Here is a 21,833-nt window from a genome sequence, read left to right as displayed (position 1 = left end):
AAAAATCCACTTTGACTTTGACTTTTGACCAGGAGTGGCATAAAGCAGTGTGTAAGACTGGTGGAGGAGAACATGCCAAGATGCATGAAAACTAACTAAGTATTGATTTATGAACTTTATGAATATAAACTTGTTTTCTTTGCATTATTTGAAGCCTGAAAGATCTGCATATTTTTTGTTATTTCAGACATTTCTCTTTTTCTGCAAATAAATGCTCTAAATGACAATTTATTTTTTGGAATTTGGGAGAAATGTTGTCCATAGTTCATAGAATAAAACAACAATGTTCATTTTATTCAAACATATACCTATAAATAGCAAAATCAGAGAATCTAGTCTCTTACCTTCTTGAGAGCTGTAGTTTGCATGGCACCTTTCAAGAATCCCAAGGACGTGAGAAGCGGCAATACTAGAGAAATATTTAGAGTAACCAATTGACCTGGTCTCTGCGATTTTGGTTCGACTGTGGGAGAGTCCCTGGAGGAGACCCATGCACACACAGGGAGAACATGGAACCTCCACCCAAGTCAGGACTTGAACCAAAGACCCCAGAGCTGAGAGGCTAATCACCATGGTGCCCAAACTTTCCTTGGTGGAAGTCAGTGATCGTACCTCTTTTATTTACATTCCAGGACAGCACGGTGGGGGAAAAATATTTCCAGGAGATATTTTTAAAGACGAAGTATAAATAGGGTAAAAAGTGATAAAATAACTCCAGTCCTAACATCCCTGCACCATATTTGCAAAATCCTCCAGTACTTGTCTGTCTGCCTACTGTGAGGAGAACCCAGTGGGTCTGAGAAGACGTGCCACCCATCTAGAAGTTCCTAATGTTGAAATTAAACTAATTAAGACTCTGGTCCTTTGATTTTCAAATTAAATGCAAAATCTACTGATGGTCAGTGATGGTTTGGAGAGTCTGCTGGTGTTGGTCCACTGTGTTTTATATCAAGTCCAAAGTCAGTACAGTGTTTTCCCAAGAAAATCTTACAGCACTTCACGCTTCCTTCTGCTGACAACTTTTATGGAGATGCAGATTTTATTTTCCAGCAGAACGTGGCACACTGCTCACACAGCCAAAAGTACCAATTGGTCTTATATAATATTAAAATTTTCGGAGATACTGATTTTTGGGTTTTCATTGGCTGTAAACCATAATCATCAATAAAAGATAAAACACTTAAAATAGATCACTCTGTGTGTAACATAAAAGTTTTAAATGTTGATTTACTGAAATAAAGAAACCTTTCAAAGATATTCCAATTTTTTTGAGATGCATTAATATATGGTCAAATATGTTTTCTACTATTTTTTCTGATGCTATAAATGAATAACTGATATATAATAGAATTTTTAAACTTTGTTAAATATGTAACAAAGTTTAAAAATGCACTAAGGAAATTCCCAAACCTGTCAGTGTATAAAAATACAGTTTGTGAGTGGGTGGTGGGTTCATTAATCCGTCACAGCTGCTGGTACCCCCGTTCCCTCTTCTCGCCATCCTGCTGCCATATACAGACCCTCAACAGCTTTCCCTGCACATTCCTCATCTCAGTGTTTCCTCATAATCCACACCATAATCAGAATTACTGATAAAATGCAGAAATGCTCATCATCCTTCATCCAAACAGCAGCAGAAGGAGTTCAGTGCTGCACACAGCAACTCTGTACAGCAGGGGGAGTCCTACTGTCTCTTTTTATTACTATAATTCACCAGCTCTGAATTTATAGCCAATCAAACGCAGGAGACATTTGTAGAGCCCCAGAGGTCCAGCAGTAACTGAGCCTGGCTCTGCAGGGTTAGGGGGAGCTGGCGGTGTTGGAGGGTCTCTCTAATGGGTGAATCCTCACTTCTCCGGTCCGCTGATACCACCCCCATATAACACAGCCTGCTGGGCTTATCTACAAAGTCGAGGGCTTATGGGGAGCTGATGCCAGAGACTTGCAGGCACCACTCACGTGTGTGTGTGTGTGTGTGTGTGTGTGTGTGTGTGTGTGTGTGATGTGTATATGTTCATCAGTGTAAGTGTGTGTGTGTGTGTGTGTGTAGGAGGGGTATATTCTCAAGTGTATTACTAATTTATAGTTTAAAAATCTTGGCCTGTGCTCAAGTGTACGTCCCAGTTGCTCATTTGCTACAGACCCAGTGGCACAAAGGTATTACACTGTTAGGTCCGGTTATTATTAAATAATAACTGAATCAATTAATAAATTAAGTGCCTGCCGACAACGCCAACACACTCAAAAGTAGTAAAAAAAAAACAAAAAACGTAAAAAAACACAATTTAACAACTACAGGCCAACCTCAGGATACTTTAACCTAAGATTTTATTTTTGACAATTTATCTTCAGGCTACACAGAAATCATATGTTCCAGCTCAATCGCTTTTTATTTTTATTTCCTGTCATGCATACCTCCCCCTGTTATGGCAAGCTGCACGACAGGGGGTTCAATTTAAATGAAAATTGGCATTTAATAAAAACATGATTGACCCAAAGTTGCAAACCGGTTGAAGTGTTTACGGTGACCTTGTGATTTTCTACATTTATTTTAATTATTGTGATATTTTACCATGACAGGATGGAAAGCTTAGGCTTTACCTCAGCTAAATATTGAGACAATACAGAAAAATATTAAGTAAAACTATATTATTATATTATTAATTGCTGAACATGTAGTAAGTACCTACGGACCCTTGAAAATAAGACAGTTTAAAGATGTGACGTCACTGTTGATGTCAAAACTTACTCTCTTGATGGACAGAAAAATTAACTTGTTGATACATATATATATATATATCCATATGAAAAGCACTTTTTATTGATGATTTCATTTATTTAATTCATAACTGTGATTAATCAAATTTTTTTGAAAAGCTGAGTTCAATTTCACTACTAACCACAACCAGCCTAATAACTGCCAGACCAGTTCTAAAAAGAACCTGTCTGACAGCATGAAGCAGCTAAAAGATCTCTAAAACCAACACATTATGCCGCAATCTGAAGAAATTTAAAAATAGATGAGAAAAAGATCATCTATCAATCTGGTAAAATGTCACATAGTAATTTCTAAGGCTTTGGGACCCCAGCGGTCCACAGTGAGAGTTCTTATTCACATATGGAGAAAACATGGAACACTGTTGAACCTTTCCAGAAGTGACTGCCCACAAAAATCACTCTAAAAGTACATGGACAACTCATCCAGGAGGTCACAAAAGAACCCAGAACAACACTTAAAGAACAGCAGATCTTACTATCTTCAGTTAAGGTCAGTGTTAAAAATTCAATAATGAGAAAGAGACTGGTCTCCATGGGGGAGTTCCAAGGCAAAATACTGAACGTAAAACTTTTGTTGGTGGTAGTGTGATGATCTGGGGCTACTTTGCTGCTTTAGGGTCTGGACAACTTGCTGTAAAAGATGGAACCAGAAATTCAGCTGTTTACCAGACAATCCTGAAGGAGAATATCCAACCATTTGTTTGTGATTCAAGCTCAGGCGTACTTGGGTTCTGCAGCAGGACAATGATCCAAATCACACAAACAAGTCCACCTCTGAAAAAACCTCTGGCTTGAAAAAACAAATAAAGATTTTGGAGTGGCCTAGTCACAGTCTGATTGAGATGCTGTGGCATGATCATGATCATGTTTATGCTCAAAAACCCTCCAATGTGCCTGAATTAAAAAAAATGTGAAATGTGAGATGTGAAAGACTTGATTGCAGTTGTTGCCACCAAGATTGGCACAATCAAGCTATTAGGTTTATTATCATAATTTGAATGTGGATCATTCTTGCTGGATTGCGTGATTTGTGGTGCTGAAGAGCTTTTTTGATTCAAATATCACAGCATATATTAAAATAACTATGAATAAACATGCATCAGTGTTCCAGAATGTTAAGTTGCTTGTACAACTTGCCCTTTCAGTTTCACTTATTGGCAAAGTTGCTATGTTTGCATAAATTCCACTTTCTCAAAAGAAGCTTCTGAAAACACAATTTACATTTCTATGTATACACGTATCTATACGTGTATATTTATGTGGCTTAAATATATTTTAAATGATTTAGTAGAAAACTGGAAGTGTTGGGTTTTGTCCCGACCCGTCCTAACTATTAGCACCTATGACTAATTTATCAAACATGAAGAACTAGCCTGTACAAGAACAGAGTTTTAGACATGATGTAAGTAATCAACTAAACTGCTCTGGATTTATCCAGTTTGTAAACCTTCTTGTCGTCAGTTTAGAAAACAAATCCTAAATAGTAGAAACAAGTAATTAGACTTGCTAATTTATTTACTCAGAGAAATGATCCAGTATTAGATATCTGTGAATGGCAAATATATGTGATTGTTTGCTTTCAGTATCTGGTGTTCTGCCTTAAAGGACCTTAAGCCATTACTCCATACAAAACAGCTTCAGCTTTGTTATGTTGGTAGTTTTCCTTTTATTAATTGCGGTTTTATCTTCGCTTGAGATTGACATTCAGCAAATGGACAACTATCTTGACATTTTCTGTCAGAATTTGCTGAAATAAATTAAGAATTCAGGGTTAATCAATGATAACAAGCCCCCTGGCCCAAATGCAGCAAAATAGGCCCAAATCATGATACTACCATCATCATGTTTCACAGCTGGGACAAGGATTTTATGCTGAAATGCCAGTCTCCAAACATGCTTGTTTCTCATTTAAACCAAAACATTTGGTTCTGTATTGTCCATGTAATCATTAGCAAATTGCTAACAGGCATCAGTGTTTTTTTTAGAGAACAACTGTTTGCCATGGCCACCACCGTTGTTCAGTGTTCTTCAAACGCTGGATTCATGAACATTAGATATAGCCAATGGCAAAAAGGCATTCAGTTGCAAAGAAGTTATCGTAGGTTCCTTTGTGACCTCTCAGACCATTACAGGCCTTGCTCTTGGAGTAATCTTTGTTGGTCGATCACTCCTGGGGAGGGTAATAATAATTTTGAATTTGTACACAATCTCTCTGCCTGTGGATTCTGTCCAAACTCTTCAAATATGTTTTTGTAACCTTTTCCAATCTAATGAGCATCAACAACTTTATATCTAAGCTTCCCTGAAATCTCCTTGTTCATGCCAGGTTACACTTCCAAAAACATGTGTTGTGAAAATCGGACATTGATAGATTCCTGTTCTGTAAATAAAATAGGCTCCACCTACTCACACATGATTATAATCTCATTAGTTAAAATGATCTGATAATCCTTAGGGTCCATGTACTTTTGCCACCAACAGATCAATAATATTGGATGATTTTCCTCAAAAAAAAAAAAAAAAAATATATTTTTGTCTTATTTGTTTGATTTTGTTCTGTTTATATACTTTTAGAACGAAAATCTAGAATTTATAGAAATAAAGAAAATCCAAAGGGGCTCACAAACCTTCAAACAACACTGTGCAGATGGAGGGGCAGGAGCATACACACACTCACACACACACACACACACACACACACACACACACACACACACACACACACACACACACACACACACACACACACACACACACACACACACACACGCACACATCCACTTTGATTTCTCTCTGTTCAAAGCTTTGATTTGTTACTATATTGATTACAAATCTACATTTTACAGCACCAGATTTACATTTGATGCCTCCACCCCACCCCCTCTCTAAACCCCCACAGCTGAAGGGACACATGCTGTATTTCCCTGTGGGAGGGTGAAGGGCGGGCTATGAGGATGTATTTCCCCCTGTGTGTGTCTTTGAGTGTGTATGTGTGTGTGTGTTTGAGTGAGTGTGGCATCTAAAAAACTTTCCTTTTAACTGAAATACCATTTAAACCCACACATCACATGACCACAGGGGTTAGTCACTCAAAGCTCCCCCTCAGTGATGAACTAGTGCCACTAATTTAACCCATTAATGTTCTGAGGCACTGTATATTCTCTCTATCTGAAGAACCCAACCTGATTGTGCCTTTTCCACCAATCAGCAAAGATATATAGGGCTAAATGATTCCAGTAGAGGTCAGTGTATCCGGACGTAGTTCAGTGGTTTATTAATATACCCTTTCAGCTCATAAATCAATTTCAAAAAATCAGTTATTTTAATCAGATTATTTTCACCTATAATAGTTTTAGCACATAATATAACAAACACGTTATCGTTGTTTATGGTGGTGTGTGTCCGTGATTTTACCACACAGTGTCTTCTCAAACAAGGTGTACATTTCAAAAACTGGAGTCTTAAAAAAAAAAACTAATTGTTTATATTATTATCCCAAACAAATAAAAAATACAAAAAGAATACTATGTTTTTTTTTCTATTGGAGGCCATAAATGGATTAAGATTCACAGCCATAGTTCTGTGATATAGAATACCATCTACTGGCAGAGACCCTTATCCAGCATTCACCTCAACACCAGAAGAGCCACAACAACTAAGTTAAACACAAATAAAACAAAATATGAAATATATATAATTAAGTAAAAGTTCCTTTACTTTGCTAAAATTCTACTCAAGTAAAAGTAAAAAAGTACTCAATTTAAAATGTACTTTGAGTAAAAGTTACATAGTTACTTTAAATTATTTGATGTAAAAAGTACAACAAATCATACATTTTTTTATTCCACATAATAATTTGGACATTTCAGGCAGTATTTGACCACCCAATAAAACATTTTCAAGAACAAGTGGCATATGTTTCTATCATCCATTTTTTTTCTTTAATGTTAAAACGTTATGGTCATATAGGTGAATAGAAACTGTATTTTTATAGTTTTACAGGTCATTGTTATATTTTAACTTACCATTGCTATGCTTTAACTGCTATTTACATGTTTTTTCAACATTCAAGAAGATTGTTTAATGATAAAAATACTCACCACCACATGTTTTCTCAGGTTTAATGTGGACGTTTTGAAAGCCGACAGCTCTGTCTGGCGGGGCACATTTTTAAAAAATTCAGACAATTGTTTTTTTCCCCTCAGCATTTTATTTTTTACTCAGTAACGGGGAATTGTCCAATGTAGTGAAGTAAATTACTTGTGTCAAAATGTAATTGAGTAAAAGTAAAATTACCTACTTTAAAAACTACTTTAAAAAGTACAACTTACTCATAAAATCTACTCAATTACAGTAACTTGAGTAAAGCATGCTGGGAGTTCTCCTAAGCCCCCTTCCCATGCTCAGATGCAACAATGTATTATATAAAAGTCTGTTTCTGATAATGTTTTAAGAAAACACTGATATACGGAAGTATTGCAATCTTTCTTTTGCAATACTGTATCACTTTTCAAAACCCCTGTAATGATTATTATTTAGAGTAAACCTTTCTTTTACAAATACAATTTTTTATAAATATATTGCTATATACTGAATCATAACCCAAGTATTATGATGCGTACATATCAGGTTGCCAAGTTCGTGTCAATACACAACCGCAGCTTCTAAAATTTCAGTCTGAGTACACAGCTCTATTAGTTTAGATCATTTAATCAGATTAGAAACAGTTCAAAACTCCCCAGCTCATCAGCAGATCAGACGACAGCCACCTACACTCTTCTTCTTTAAACAGGGCAGGTGACTTTACACATGAGAGAGTGTGTGTGTGTTTGTGGTCAGGTGTGTGGGTGTCACCCAATCACAGTGTCTTCACTCACCTCACTCTGTTTAAACTTTCCACTTTCCCTCTCTTTGTCACTCTCTCTCTTTCTCTTTCTTTCCCTCTCTCTCTCTCTCTCTCTCTCTCTCCTTCTTCTGCCTCATGTCTCTCAGCCTCTTCCTCTCTCTGTCTCGCCTGATGTCCCTGGTTTCTTGGATGTCATTGGTGTATGGTCACCTGTTTCCTGTGAAGGTATCGGTTCAGCCTGTCAGCAGAGATCAGACACCACACACAGAGAAACGCTCAGAGAAACAGATCAGACAGAGCGCAGACCCACTAGAATCAGTTCCGCTGTTCGACAGACGCTCAAACCACTAACCTACATACAAATAACCCCAATACAATACATTCTCACACACACACACACGCACGCAAGCACGCACACACACACTGCCAGACAGTGGCACAAAAACCCACATACTTGCATACATTGGCACCCACTGGGCTCCTCAGTACAGCCAGTGCATTCTCTGTCTCTGTCTTTAATGAAAGGAGCGCTTGACTGCGAGTGTGAGTGTGGGTGTGAGTGCCCACAGCTTAACAGTTGTTGCCATCATTCAGTCAGTGTGTGTGTGTGCATGAGTTTGTGTGTGTGTGTGTGTGTATGCTCAGGCCTGTGAGTTGGGGGGCAGAACGGAGGCGTCATGCTTCATAAAGCTGCTGTGATACTTTAAGTTTACTGTTACTCCGACACACACACACACAAACACACACACCCTCACACTTACGCACTACTCGCCGGACGGACACTGACACACTTGCCGCTTCTCTCTCGCCGGTGCTGGATCCGAGTTTTCGATGAATGGTCAGAATTCTGGACGGCAGCGTGGACACTATGGTATCCGAGGAGGCTCCTGGAGGTAGGTGAACACACAGAATTATATATGTTACTCTATGTTAGCAATAACCTCTGTGCTAATCTGATTATTACTCCTTATAATATCTGAGGTCTGATTGTTGTGTGTTAATACTCCACATTGTGACCCGGTTCTGGAGCACTGACAGCTACTGACAGTCTGGAGCTCCTCTTTAAAGCCACGTGGGTCAGACAGGCAGAACTGTCCAGTCTGTGCTGATTTATAGGAACACTGCTGTGCCTGATTGTACTGTATGTCTGTGAAACAGTAGGAACAGAAGTCTGGTCAGTGCTGATCTGGAACGGACATAGAACAGCAGAACTGGGTCAGAGCTAGGGCTGAACGATTTTGGAAAATAATCTAATTGCAATTTTTTATCTATAAATTGCGATTTAAAATGCGATTTTTTTGTCTTCACAAGTATTTTTCAACAACAGAAGCAATAAATCAATCTGTTTAATAATAAACAATGTCAGATTTATTTAAAGCACAGATAACAATAAAGCAAAAAAATCTATGCTTTTCCTTTTCACCATTTGTTTTTTTATAGAAAAATAAATACATAAATAGCTTTTCCTTTTCACCATTTTTTTTTAATTAGGAAAAACAATATATTGTTAACTTACTTTAACTTACTGCTCTCCAGCTAGTAACATCATGAAAAATTAAAGTGCAAAAAACATAAAGAGAATCTGCTTAAACCAACTCGTTATTTTCTGTATTTGAAGATGCAGCACTGGTCGTTGGCATTTTAGCCTTGCAAATACCACACGAGGCTTTGTGGTGTTTTTTTAAATGCTGAAAAAGGTTTGTAGTGTTACCTCGCGTCGTAGCAACAGTAGCAAGGCACGTTTAGCACAGTACCTGACGTTGAGCAGCATCTTCTTTTTTAAAGCCAAAGTAATTCTACACAACTGATGTGTTCTGTCGAGCCTGAAGCCATTGTGCAACAAGGGCGTTTTCACACCTGTAGTTCGTTTCTAATGAGTTCGTTTACTTGGAGCGTTTTCTCGCTCTGTTCGGTCTGGTTTCCCATAGGCATAAATGTAAACGCACCAAAATGCGCATCAATAAACCACGCGTGCAGCCTGTGTCCTGATTGGTCAGAGCTGTCTGACACGGGAGTACATTAAATATAAATATACGAAAAAAGTAAATACAGCGAGAAGATTTTGTGTTCCAGCGCAAATATCTGTGCTTTAACACTGAACGCTGAAACACTGCACTTTCAAACACAGTGTTTCTGCGCGCAGCGCAGATTTATACATAATAAACAGAGTCACGCGGCTGTGAGCAGTGAATGCAGCGCAGATTTATACATAATAAACAGAGCAGTGAATGCAGCGCGTGCCTGGACACAGTGTTTGTTCACAGCTGTGGTAATTAGCGTTATCTGACTAATATATTAGTTTAAACTATGCTTGCTTTATCAGCAGTTTAGCTCAAATAAATGGCTTATATTTAATAGGTGGATCCGATCGAGACCGGAGCACGTTCTCACCACAAGCGAACCGCTCCAGAGTTCGTTTGGTACCTAGAGGAGGTGGTCTCGGTTCGGTTCTTTTGATCCGCACCCGAGTGCGATTACTGTTTTTACACCTGCTCAATCGAACCGCACTAAAGTTACAAACGGACCAGAGTTCATTTTAACCGGACCAAATAGTGCTGGTGTGAAAACGCCCTAAAGTGCGCTGTGTTGACTTCACTTCTCCACCTCCCTGCCTTCTGCTCGGGTATGCTCCGCTCGTCCTCGGCTTGGCTCGCTCCCAAGTCACGTGACCAGTCAAATCGCAGCCAGTGCGGTTAGAGAATCGCGAGATTATCGCAAATGCAATTAATCGTTCAGCCCTAGTCAGAGCTGGAGAATCTAACACTAGTGTTGTACACCTGTACACAGAACACAGTGAAGTCATGGTCTACGGTCAATGACCTTACACAGAATTTAAGGTACTCTCCTATCGGGGGAACTAGGAATGCATGATATGTTCCTAAAATAATATAACAGCATTACTATAACAGTTTCTAGATTAGTTTCTCTGATTTTGCTATTTATAGGTATATGTTTGAGTAAAATGAATATTGTTGCTTTATTCTATAAACTACAGACAACATTTCTCCCAAATTCCAATAAAAATATTGTCATTTAAAACATTTATTTGCAGAAAATGAGAAATGGCAAATAACATGCAAATAAGATGCAGAGCTTTCAGACCTCAAATAGAGCAAAGAAAACAAGTTCATATTCATAAAGTTTTCGAAAATCAGTATTTGGTGGAGTAACTCTGTTTTTTAATCACTGTTTTCATGCATCTTGGCATGTTCTCCTCCACCAGTCTTACACACTGCTTTTGGATAACTTTACGCCTGCACTCCTGGTGCAAATATTTAAGCAGTTAAGCTTGGTCACTTTTAAGTGATCTCTTATTTTTTTCCAGAACTATGTGTTATTAATTTTACAAATATTCTACTGCAACAAAGATACAAATAAATGACAACAGTAGCTTACCAAAACCATATTGTATAACAACGCAACAAAATAAGTAAAGTAACATCAATTTATTGTAATGTAAAAACAACAAAAATCAACCACTATTAAGAGGTTGTGCAGAATTATAAAAAATACCCCTCACAGTAAATAGCAAAACATAAACTCCTTTTGAAGCAGAATCCCACTACTTTTATGATATGGAATTTCTTTATCGTTACAAGAATGGCAAAGACATTATTGTGTACAATACGATATGGCACACCCCTTGTCCCGATACTTTTAGATCCTTTCAAGTCCAACTGTTGTTGATTTATCATAAAATATGTGGTCATAATCTCTATAATACCTCAATATCACCAATTATTTTCTCAGCAGGAAGAGATGGTCATGTTGAGTTTGCTATTACTGTTTAAAAACAGCAGTTTTATTTTGTTTATGTTTAAAACTACTGTTATTGAACAGGGTGTCGTAACAGGTCAGCAGGAATACAAATGGAATTAAAATGTGAATTCTACCATTAATTTTTGGAACAATATTTTCTTAAAAAGACATGATATGAAACATGATATGAAAGTAAAATAAATACATTTATAATTTATACATATCTATTTAAATATCCATCATATATCAAAATAATAAAAATTAATAATTACACAGTATCCAATTATTAGGTTTGTGGTATTTAATATTCTGCTATTTTTCCTTTTTGGTAAACTTAAAGAAAGGTACCAGTATATACCACAGTTAGTTTCCGACCCTGCAATGTGATTGGCTGAGAGGCATTTTATGAGTGCCATTATCAGACGGTAATGCACTGTAACCGGAGCTCTTCATGTATTATTCCACTACATACAGGTAAACTAGCAACGATGCAGCGCTTACAAACCAAACAGTGCAGCTACAAACAGAGCAGCAATGGAACTATTTTAACTTGCAGGGTTTTTATAACCAAACAGATCGTAAGGTCCTTACTTATAATTATAACACTAAGTATAGCTCGTTAGAAATATGGCCTGTTCACAGTATCGTTAGGAAAGGTCAGTGAGAAAATCTGACCCTTCAAACCTCATCCCAACAATCAGCAGCCATGGGCCCCACTAAGCAGCTGCCGAGTGTTTCATAGTTCATCAGTTCGTAACGTAATTCAGTAATGTAAGATGGACGGTGGAGGTCAAGCTGAGGTAAGGATAACAAAAAAACAGATCCAAAACCAGAACCCCTGTTTCAATACAAAATACTATCAGCAAAATTTAGTAAACTCTGGAGAAGGGGTGCACTATTCTGCTTTGCAGCATCACCTTCACAAATTCACTACATGGTCACAAGTACTGGGACCCCTGCATATTCACTCTTTCTTTTCAAAATGTCAGAGTCAAAACAGAGTCAATACTGCATTTCTTGGAGTGATTGTCTCTAGAGTCCAGGGAATACTTTCTACTAGATTTTGGAACACTGCTGTGAGGATCTTCCCCAACTAATCCCATCCAAAATATTGGACTGAGCACCATAATTACAGAGATCTCAGTTCCACTGCTCCACAGTTCATTTCTGGGTTGATTTATACCCATCTAGCCCATACCTGGCATTAGGCATGGTGCCAATAGGTTAATAGGATAATGTTTGTTTATCCATTCCAAAAAGTCCTTTTCTATTGGTAGTACTTCTCTACAGGGATCAGAAAAGCTGTGTGTGCATTTACACATCTGTGTCCACAATGTGTGCAACTTAAGAGTAGCTGAATGTATTCATTACAAGGGGTGTCCACAAATAAATGGAAATTTCACTGGTAAAGTAAAGTATAAATTTAATGAAATTCCAGTAAATTCTGGAAGCAACCAACAAACATCTAACCATTTGCAGAACAACTGCACACAAAAAGAAGCAAAGCTACATTCAACATCCACCACAATGCACTACCTCAGGATGAGCAAGCTGAAGATTTCCCTATAACCCAATGACCTGTGGACAGACCTCAAAAGAGCAGAGCAGAGCAAGATGACTCAAGCAACTCACAGAAACTCACAGATCGCACTTAAATATGAAGCCTTGGAGTACAGTTACAAAGCAACTCCAGTAGCTGGAAGAGTTCCAGAGGGGTCGCATCATAGAGGAGCATGATGTTACCCGTGTATTGAGCGCCATGAGTCATGCTGTTAGTGCCAGCACCATTGGCAGGAGGCTGCACAATGCAGAACTACATGCATGCAGATCATCAGAATGACTGCTGTTTACACAAGGTCAGTGTCACCAAAGACTGCAATGGTTTTACAGCAGATGGTCATGGAGAGACTCAGAATGGCAGCATATTCAGCGGCCATATTCAGCGACAAGTACCGCTTTTGTCTTAATGAAGACAATCAACAAATCTATGTAAAAAAGCTCTGTGGTATACGCCAATATCAATGGTTTGCTGTCATGCATCTAGAAGGTCTTGTGTCATTGTGTGGCTGCAATTTTGTACAATATTGATCACCTCTGGTCTTCATTACAGTGGCCTTACCTTTCTAAACACACACTTCGGAATGCTATTCCAACAGGACAATGCTTGTCCACCATGTCAAGACTTGACTTAAGACAGATGGTATGCCATGGCTAGCCAAATTTTCAGGCTTTTTTCCCAATTGAAAATGGGCTATTAATACTGGACCACTAAAACAATCAGGAATATTGGGATGGGATTGCCTGAGAAGGATTGTTGCAGGACACCATTAGGAACCTCTACAATGCCAAGATGTCTGGCCTCTTCACGAATAGCATTGCAATCCCACACTTCCTTCTTGGTGCAGCTATTTTTTGATGAGTGTAGAATATCGATACAATAACCACTCCCACTGCCTGCCCTCTCTTTTTATCACTTACTCCCACACACTACTCTAAATGAAAACAATCGTCTGCAGGAGTCACATCACTCTTATCTGCCGGGTTTGTGTCCAGGACTGTCTGACCCAGTTCATTCTCACACCTTGGCATGTTTGTTTCTCCTCTGATGTTAATCATTAAGGCTTCTGTCGTTCTGCTGAAATATGACAGCACTGACCCAAGCTCTGATTCCCGCGGCTCGCTGTGTTAAACATTAACACGGCTTTATTGTTATTCCTCCGAGTTCAGAGTCTCGGACTGGCAGACTGACTCATGGCTGCTGGAGTGGGAGTGGCTAACACACCTGGCTGCATCACGCTGAATGTGTCCGGCTTGGTCTGAGGAAACCTTGTGTGTATTAAGATGGTGAGTGTTTATAGCGTTGGAGGAATGCGGCTGGCGAGTCAAACAGGGGTCAGAGCGGGACAGTACTGGAGATTTATGCTCGACAGACACTGAATAGATCCTCCACCTTGCTGACCCATCTGTACAGCAGTGAGATGGCCTAATTTAACACATAGAACGGGTCACATCAATTCATATAGAGGTAAATGGTAAACAGAGAGATATAGAGGTAAACAGAGAGAACATTTAATTTCCATTTCTGAAGTTGTGCCTGTATTCTAACATTTCTCTATCCAGAGTGTCACTTGTGTCCTGGGAATACATCACAGAAGGCATTACTACCCACAGTGGACAGTGCAGTGATAGTATAGAGGGTGACTGGTGGTGTCTGGCTTTATTTTTCTGTGTGAACAGACAAGCAAATCTGGTACAAATTACACCCAAATTCAATGCAGGTCAGTGCAGTGTGGCAAATGTCATGGGACATGGGACTGGTATTGTGTTTACACTGACATTTGGCATTGGTAAGTGTATTCCTTAAAAAAATATATTCTTTAAATGTTGTTTTGGTCTAATCAGCCATGGATGGTGTATTGCACAGACACTGCCTGAGGTTCAGCTGAGGTACATGTGTGTACAAAGAAATCCACTGTCAGGCTCAGCTTAATTAAGCTAATGACGGCGCTCCAGGCTAATTCAGACTGTATTGAAACCGCAGTTTGTTACTCTGTATTCATACACTGATCCCAAGTATAGATTGTAGATGAAACAGACAAGGACACAGGTACACATTTGTACGCTAGACTGAAGACTGGTTTCGTGGGAAAGTTGCAGCACTTAAGCAGAACGCTCACATTTCCCTGTTTTTGTGGAATAGTTTTATAAGGGTTTTCCTTTCAAAGCCACAGGACAGAGCGTGGACAGTTGCTTAACGTCACTAAAGAAGTGAGAAACTGTGTCATATTCCCACATATCACAGTACTACCATTCTGAACTGTTCATTATTAGAATAGCAAGTATTAGAATAGAAAACACCGGTTTATTTCACATGATTTTTACACAGAAAAAAATATTCTTTGTGCTTTTATATCAGCTATTCAGTTTATCAGAAGAGCTAACAATTTACTAGGTAAGTTTCCATATCATTAATATAATGACCTCTGATATTAATCGAATGCTTTATAATGCTAATGCTGGTTTTAGGAAAAATATACATTTTAACTTTAAATATTGACTGAGGTAAAACCTGATCACAGTTTATTCCATTTGTTTTAAACTGTCTGTTTAACTAATGATCATTTAGAGTCATTTAATGTTAAATAAACCTAAATCAGCACTGTTTGCTGATATTTTCACCTCAGAAAAATATTATCATTGGGTATTTTTACTGTCTGTTCTGTTTATAAGATAATAGATCAGTAGGTAAAATAAAAAAAATTACAAAGCTACCTCCTTGTTTTCCTGTCAGCGGTGCTGGTAAAGTTGCCTAAAAGCATAGCTATCTGATCGTTAATAATAACAGCTAATGAAAGTCTTCTTCAAATAATGTATTAAACACAGATATAAAGTTAAAATCTAATATTGTGAGGTAAAGTCTGAACACAGTTTACTCCTAATCCTCCTAGATGTCTGATGAAAGTCATTAGCATTTGCTGTTTGCTGAATACTGCCTTTTTTTTTACTATTTGTATAGTATTTATTAGCTTAGCCCAAAAACCTCAGAAAATATATTACATTTGTTGTTTTACTGTCTGTTCAGTTCAGAAGGAGAGATAATAGCTAAGTGGGTTAGTTTTCATGTCAAAAAGATTAAAATACACAAAGCTTTTAGGCTACGTTCACATTACATGCCACATTGCTCAAATCAGTTATTTCTTGAGATGGAAGGGTTCTTGAGGGTTCACATTCACAAAGGTAGAAGACCTGTATCTGTGTGTAATGTGAACGAACCTGTCCCTGAAAAGCTTGATCCGTGTATAAACGTCGCCTTCTTCACCAACGGCAAAATGCGTAAAAGGAAAAAGACAAATGAATTCAGATTTGACCGTTCACATTCATGTATGGAATACGTATCCGATTTAGGACTGCACATGAAAGTGACTCGGATTTTAAAAATATTTGGTACATTCACACAGCCATGAAAACAGCTAATGCTAGTTTTGTTCAAAATTGTATTAAATATCGATTTAAAGTTAAAATGTAATACTGTCTGAGGTTACTCCTGACCACAGATTGAACAAGTCTCTTCTTTTTCATTTTTAATGAAACTAAATCAGAACTCACTAAAAACTTCCATTCTGCACTTTACTTAGCCTAGCACAAAGACCTCAACAAAAAATATCTCATTTGTTGTTTTTACTGTTTGTTCAGTTCATAAGGAGAGATAACAGCTCAGCAGATACGTTTATAGCAAAAAAAATAGTTCCTTTCTTCCTATTGGTTGCCTAGCAGCTATAGCTGACCCTTGACATTAGTCATAAAAACAGCTAATGCTAATTTTTGTTAAAAACTTTATTTAAATGTAAATCCTGATCACACATTAAACAGATTTCTCTTTCTTAATGTTTAAAGAATCTAACATAGAACTTTTCAGTAAAAACTACTATTCTGTACTTTTCTTAGCCTAGCACAATCACTTCAGAACAAATATTTTATTTGTTGTTTTTCCTGTCTGTTCAGTTCATAAGGCGAGTTAACAGCTCAGAAGGTAATTTCAGATCAAAATCATCACTTAAAATTAACAAAGCTGGAGAGTTTAGCTCCTTGTTTTTTTCTGTCAGTGGTGCTGTTAAAGTTATTAGCCTAGCAGCACATTTACCATAAAACGGTTCAAAATACAGATTTAAAGTTAAAATGCAATATTTTCTGAGGTAAATCCTGATCACAGATTGAAAAGTTTTTTTTCTCCTGAATGTTTAATGAATCTAAATCAGAACTACTAGCTGGGTTAGTTATCTGTTGGTTTGTTCAGGTTGTTGGAGCAGAGTTTGTGTGTACAGGGCTGTAATAATTCCCTCCTCCCGCTCTGTTCTCCCGCCCTCCCCGCTCTCACCTGGGCGGAAGTGTGTGGAGGAGGCAGGGCAGGTAAGTGAAGAAATGTTCCCTCAGGTGAGGCAGTCCGCTCGAGTTCCACACCAGATAACACCTCACCACCTCAGCTCTGTTTCTACAGTAATCACCTGAACATGCTGCTCTCTGTCTCCCTCGCGCAGCGGCCTTGAGGACTAATGGGGGCTGTGCTGATCGGTCTGCTGCTCCAGTTCTGGTTTAGCGCCGCCGCAGGTAAGACCGAACCTCTCAAATAAGTCTCGAGCCATGTCTCTTTCTCTTTCTCTCTCCCTGCCTACATCCCTCTATCACTCAGACTCACCTCCAGCTCGTGTTAATGATCTGTTTGAGGGTTCGGTTCTGAACTAAATCTGAATCTGAACAGAACGGACCCATTTCTCCCTCTGTTTTTCCGCTTTATCTGCAGGGTCGTGCTCGGCGCTCACGTGCGACGCTTGCTTACAGCTGGAGCCGCAGTGCGCGTGGTGCACTCAGCAGGTATGAGTCCTCCTTCAGTAATAAAAAAAAAAAACCGGATGTTTTCTTAAAGGTAGCAGCCATACACATTAATTATAATAACTATAATAGCAATAATATCAATACACACAGCTCTCAAAGAAGCTTTATTGGCAGTATTGCCAAAGCCTTACAAGATTTTTTTTACACTAATTACAAACAAAATGTACAACAAAATAAAATCAACAATATTGACACAATAAGTGACAACAGTAATGATTAAATAATAAATAAAATAATGATTTAAAATAGCAAGAATTAAAAAAAGACTTTTACAAAGGATATGATATGATAGAAAATATGATATTTGCATGTACTTGTGATTTTGACGATTATACTAAATAGAAAAAAGAACAGCAATTCTCTCTCTCACACACACATACTCTTTTTCTCGAACACTCTCACACTCAATTCACACACACTCACTCTCTTTCTCTCAAACACACTCTCTTTCATTCTCTTCCTCTCTTTCTCTCTCTCTCTCTCTTACTATCTCTCTCATACAGACACACATACATACACGTTACACATAGACATCATTGGACGTTTACTATGCCATACTGTTTTAGTGGACTGACACTTTATCTTACTTGCACTTTGTACAATAACATAATAGTTTTAACTGATGTAATAACTGTATTAACATCCCAGATAGCGAAAAGACATTGAATGAATGTTAATTTTTTTAATCGCTAATGCATTGAAATAAGGTTTCAATGACGTTCCTTGACGTCAGAATTGATGTATTTGTGTACAACAATTTTACTTAGATGCAACATTGATTAAACATTATGGTTTATTTATGTATGGTTTATTTATGTATTAATGTTTACTTACATTAAAAGATACATCTTATTCACCTAAAACATTATATTGTGAGTGTAGATTAATATCTCCAACCATTCAAGACTTTTAAATGAACGTTGATTCAATGTCAGATTTTCAACGTTAACTGATGCCAAACGAAGCTGAACTGCTTGACTTTTTGCACCAGGAGTGGCATGAAGTCATCTAAAGGAGTGTGTAAGACTGGTGGGATAGAACAGGACAAGATGCATGGAAACGGATTAAAAAACAGGGGTATTCCACCAAATATTTATTCTGAACTTATAAAACTTATGAACTTGTTTTCTTTGCATTATTTGAGGTCTGAAAGCTCTGCATCCTTTTTGTCATTTCAGCCATTTCTCATTTTCTGCAAATAAATGCTGTAATTTTTTTATTTGGAATTTGGCAGAAATGCTGTCCGGATTTATTCTATATATATATTCAGTATTAAGGGATGTTACAGAGGATATTGTGCTGCATTTTACTGCATCCTGTGCTGTGTTCACACCTGCAGAACTTCACGGACTCGTTGGCGGAGGGCGAGCGCTGCGGCACGCTGGCGGAGCTGAGCGCGCGAGGATGCCCAGAGGACGAGGTGGAGTTCCCGGGAACGCGCGCGGAGCTGCTCGAGGACGAGCCGTTGGGCAAGAGAGCAGCGCGCGCTAACGTGACCCACGTCGCGCCGCAGAGGATGGCCCTCAGACTGAGACCAGGTTCGGCTCTAAACACGGTTTACAGTACCAGAACCGCCTCTGACTAACTGAACTAAGCGGATTCACGTCCCTGTCTGATCCAGGAGACGCTGTTATAGCATATTTGAGTAAATGAGAGAAAGTTCTGGTCCAAACGTTTTTTTTTTCCAGTAATGGTAGATAATAATAATAGTATGAATAATAATAATAAAAAAAAGTCAATGCCCACCAGTTAAGACTAGTCAGCTAGGTTAGCTTACTGACTAAAGTACTCTACTATTTTATAGCATTCTACAGGTTAACATATTTTGTTAAACTATTTCATTAAGATGATGAACTAATTTAACATCTTTTAACATCTCCTTCTTAAAATAATTGTTTTTGGCAAAACTGACATAACTGAAGTCTCCTCATGGTCCTGCTCTACCACCTGTGGTAAAATCAGAACAGCCTCATCTAATCAGAATCATTTGATTTTATGTATAGGATACTGACGATGTCAATAGTGTGACTTAAAAAAATAATAAAATGTGACATAGACAGTTTAAATAGCTTTCCAAGATCGAGGCTACTTTCATTGAGCTCTATTCCACGATTCATGGCTTTTCCCCAATCCGTAAGTGATTAGACTTTTACTATAATCTAAAATTTACTTTTTAATAATAAAGGCAAGGGGCTATAAATATTGTTCTTAGTTATTTAGTGTTATTATTGAGTTTGTTTAGTCTGCAATTTAGTCAGCAAAATAAGTCCATAAAGCTAGCTAAAAATGTGCTACAATTGTGTTGTGAACATGTTTAAGTGCTCATTGCTCTTGTTTTTTTCTATTATTATTTTCAAAATGTTGAATTTGGATCGTTTCTATTCGACTGTATGGTAAACTATCCTCTTTAAATTAAACTATTGGCCATTTTTAAATAGCCAAAACTACTGTCATATGTTTTTTTTTTTTTTTTAAACAGAGACATCACATCATATATCTATGAGCTCAGATTTATGAGCTATTAAATTATTATTCCATTTATTATACCCTTATTCACGCAGTTGTCATGCATTTTGCTGTGTACTCCTTTACTGTCCTTTTTGGCCTTTCTCTTTGATGTAACAAAAGTTGCATGAATCCTGATCTGGCCGTTTAGATTGAAATCGGATTTATATCAGATTTCACCACACATTACCACACATTGAAGTGGCCCAAACTGGAATCAACGATATCAGAATCAGTGTGTTGACATCCATAATTACATAAATTTATATTACAGTTACAGATCACTTAAATGTATTGTGTGAACCATCAAGATGGTTCAATCCAATCTGATCAAAAATCAGGAATTATAAATAAGGCTTGTTTGTTATTAAACTTCTCAAAAATATATCTTAAAACATTTACTTAATTCCCAAACACATCTTGATGGAAGCCTTTTTTTTATAATAGTGAACAACCATTCCTTTAAACCCCACGCCCTCCAACAGCTCACCAGAAACCTGTATAATTTAAAACTATTTACTGAATAAACCAAAATTACAGTAACAGCAGTGAGGTGACTGTGTTTGAAGTAGATATGAGTGCAGAGCTGTGCTGTTCTCAGGTAAGGCATCACCATCTCAGAATAGTAGTTTTTTCTTGTGTTTTCTATAAACTCACACTGTGTTTACAGTTCAGTATTTCTGCATAAGCATCATTTATAATATTTACTTCCTCTGATAACATGCCTGGGCTTATCTCCCCTCAGGTAAAGGCCTGTGAGCTGGGTCTGAGGGGGTTATTTTGGGATTGTTTTGTGTCTGATGGGTAAATTTACCGGCATGATCTCAAAATCTGTCCTTGTAGCGTTCAAATTCAGACCCAAGGAGAGTTAATCCTGCAACTTCAGTACTGCAATAAAATAATTTATATGAGGATTAATTGAAGAGATCAGACTTCCTGGTACAAGTGATTTATCCAGAAACTTTAACGTGTAATTTTTTAAAACACAAATGATTAATTTTTCCAAGTTAATAAGCATTTCTCCTTTTCCTCCTCAGGAACTCAGGTGACGTTCCAAGTGAAAGTGCAGCAACCTGAAGACCACCCCGTGGATATGTATTACCTTATGGACCTGTCAGCTTCCATGATTGATGATCTGAAGACAATCACACACCTGGGATCTACCCTCTCCAAAGAAATGGCCAGTCTCACCAGTAAATTCAGACTAGGATTCGGTTCTTTTGTGGAGAAGCCGGTTCTGCCTTACATCAAAATTACTCCAGAGGAATTGGCCAACCCCTGCACGTAATACTTCTCAATTATCTGTCAAAGAAGTGTTAAGTCTTATCACTGTATGTTATTTTTAAGTTTATTTTAAGTTCAGGGACAAGTGTACATATGCAAAACCACATAAATACACACTCCTGCTTTTAGAGAAGAATCTTGATTTACTTTGTGGAACTGTGAGGGAGCCATGATATATCCATGATATATCTACCAGAGACAGCTTATAAATCCCCTATATGATTTAATATGTTTCAATCTGCAGTACACAGAGTGCACGATTATACTGCGT

At 37.8% G+C, this 21,833-nt stretch overlaps 1 protein-coding gene across 1 annotated transcript in view; it reads left to right on the top strand.

Moving 5' to 3' along the window:
• Nucleotides 1-8,424: 8,424 nt before the first annotated feature.
• The window catches only part of itgb6 (integrin, beta 6), a 39,985-nt gene continuing 26,576 nt past the window's right edge, over nucleotides 8,425-21,833 (top strand). The window contains exons 1-5 of the mRNA XM_007237337.4: nucleotides 8,425-8,517; nucleotides 17,419-17,488; nucleotides 17,682-17,752; nucleotides 19,113-19,311; nucleotides 21,316-21,562. Coding sequence (XP_007237399.3) covers nucleotides 17,434-17,488; nucleotides 17,682-17,752; nucleotides 19,113-19,311; nucleotides 21,316-21,562 — 572 coding nt within the window. The 5' untranslated portion in view covers nucleotides 8,425-8,517; nucleotides 17,419-17,433. The remainder of the gene's footprint in view (nucleotides 8,518-17,418; nucleotides 17,489-17,681; nucleotides 17,753-19,112; nucleotides 19,312-21,315; nucleotides 21,563-21,833) is intronic.

The sequence above is a fragment of the Astyanax mexicanus genome, chromosome 16, assembly GCF_023375975.1.
Source record: "Astyanax mexicanus isolate ESR-SI-001 chromosome 16, AstMex3_surface, whole genome shotgun sequence".
In the NCBI taxonomy this organism is placed as follows: Eukaryota; Metazoa; Chordata; class Actinopteri; order Characiformes; family Acestrorhamphidae; genus Astyanax; species Astyanax mexicanus.
The sequence above is the reverse complement of the archived record's forward strand: the minus strand, read 5'-3'. Positions and strand labels throughout refer to the sequence as shown.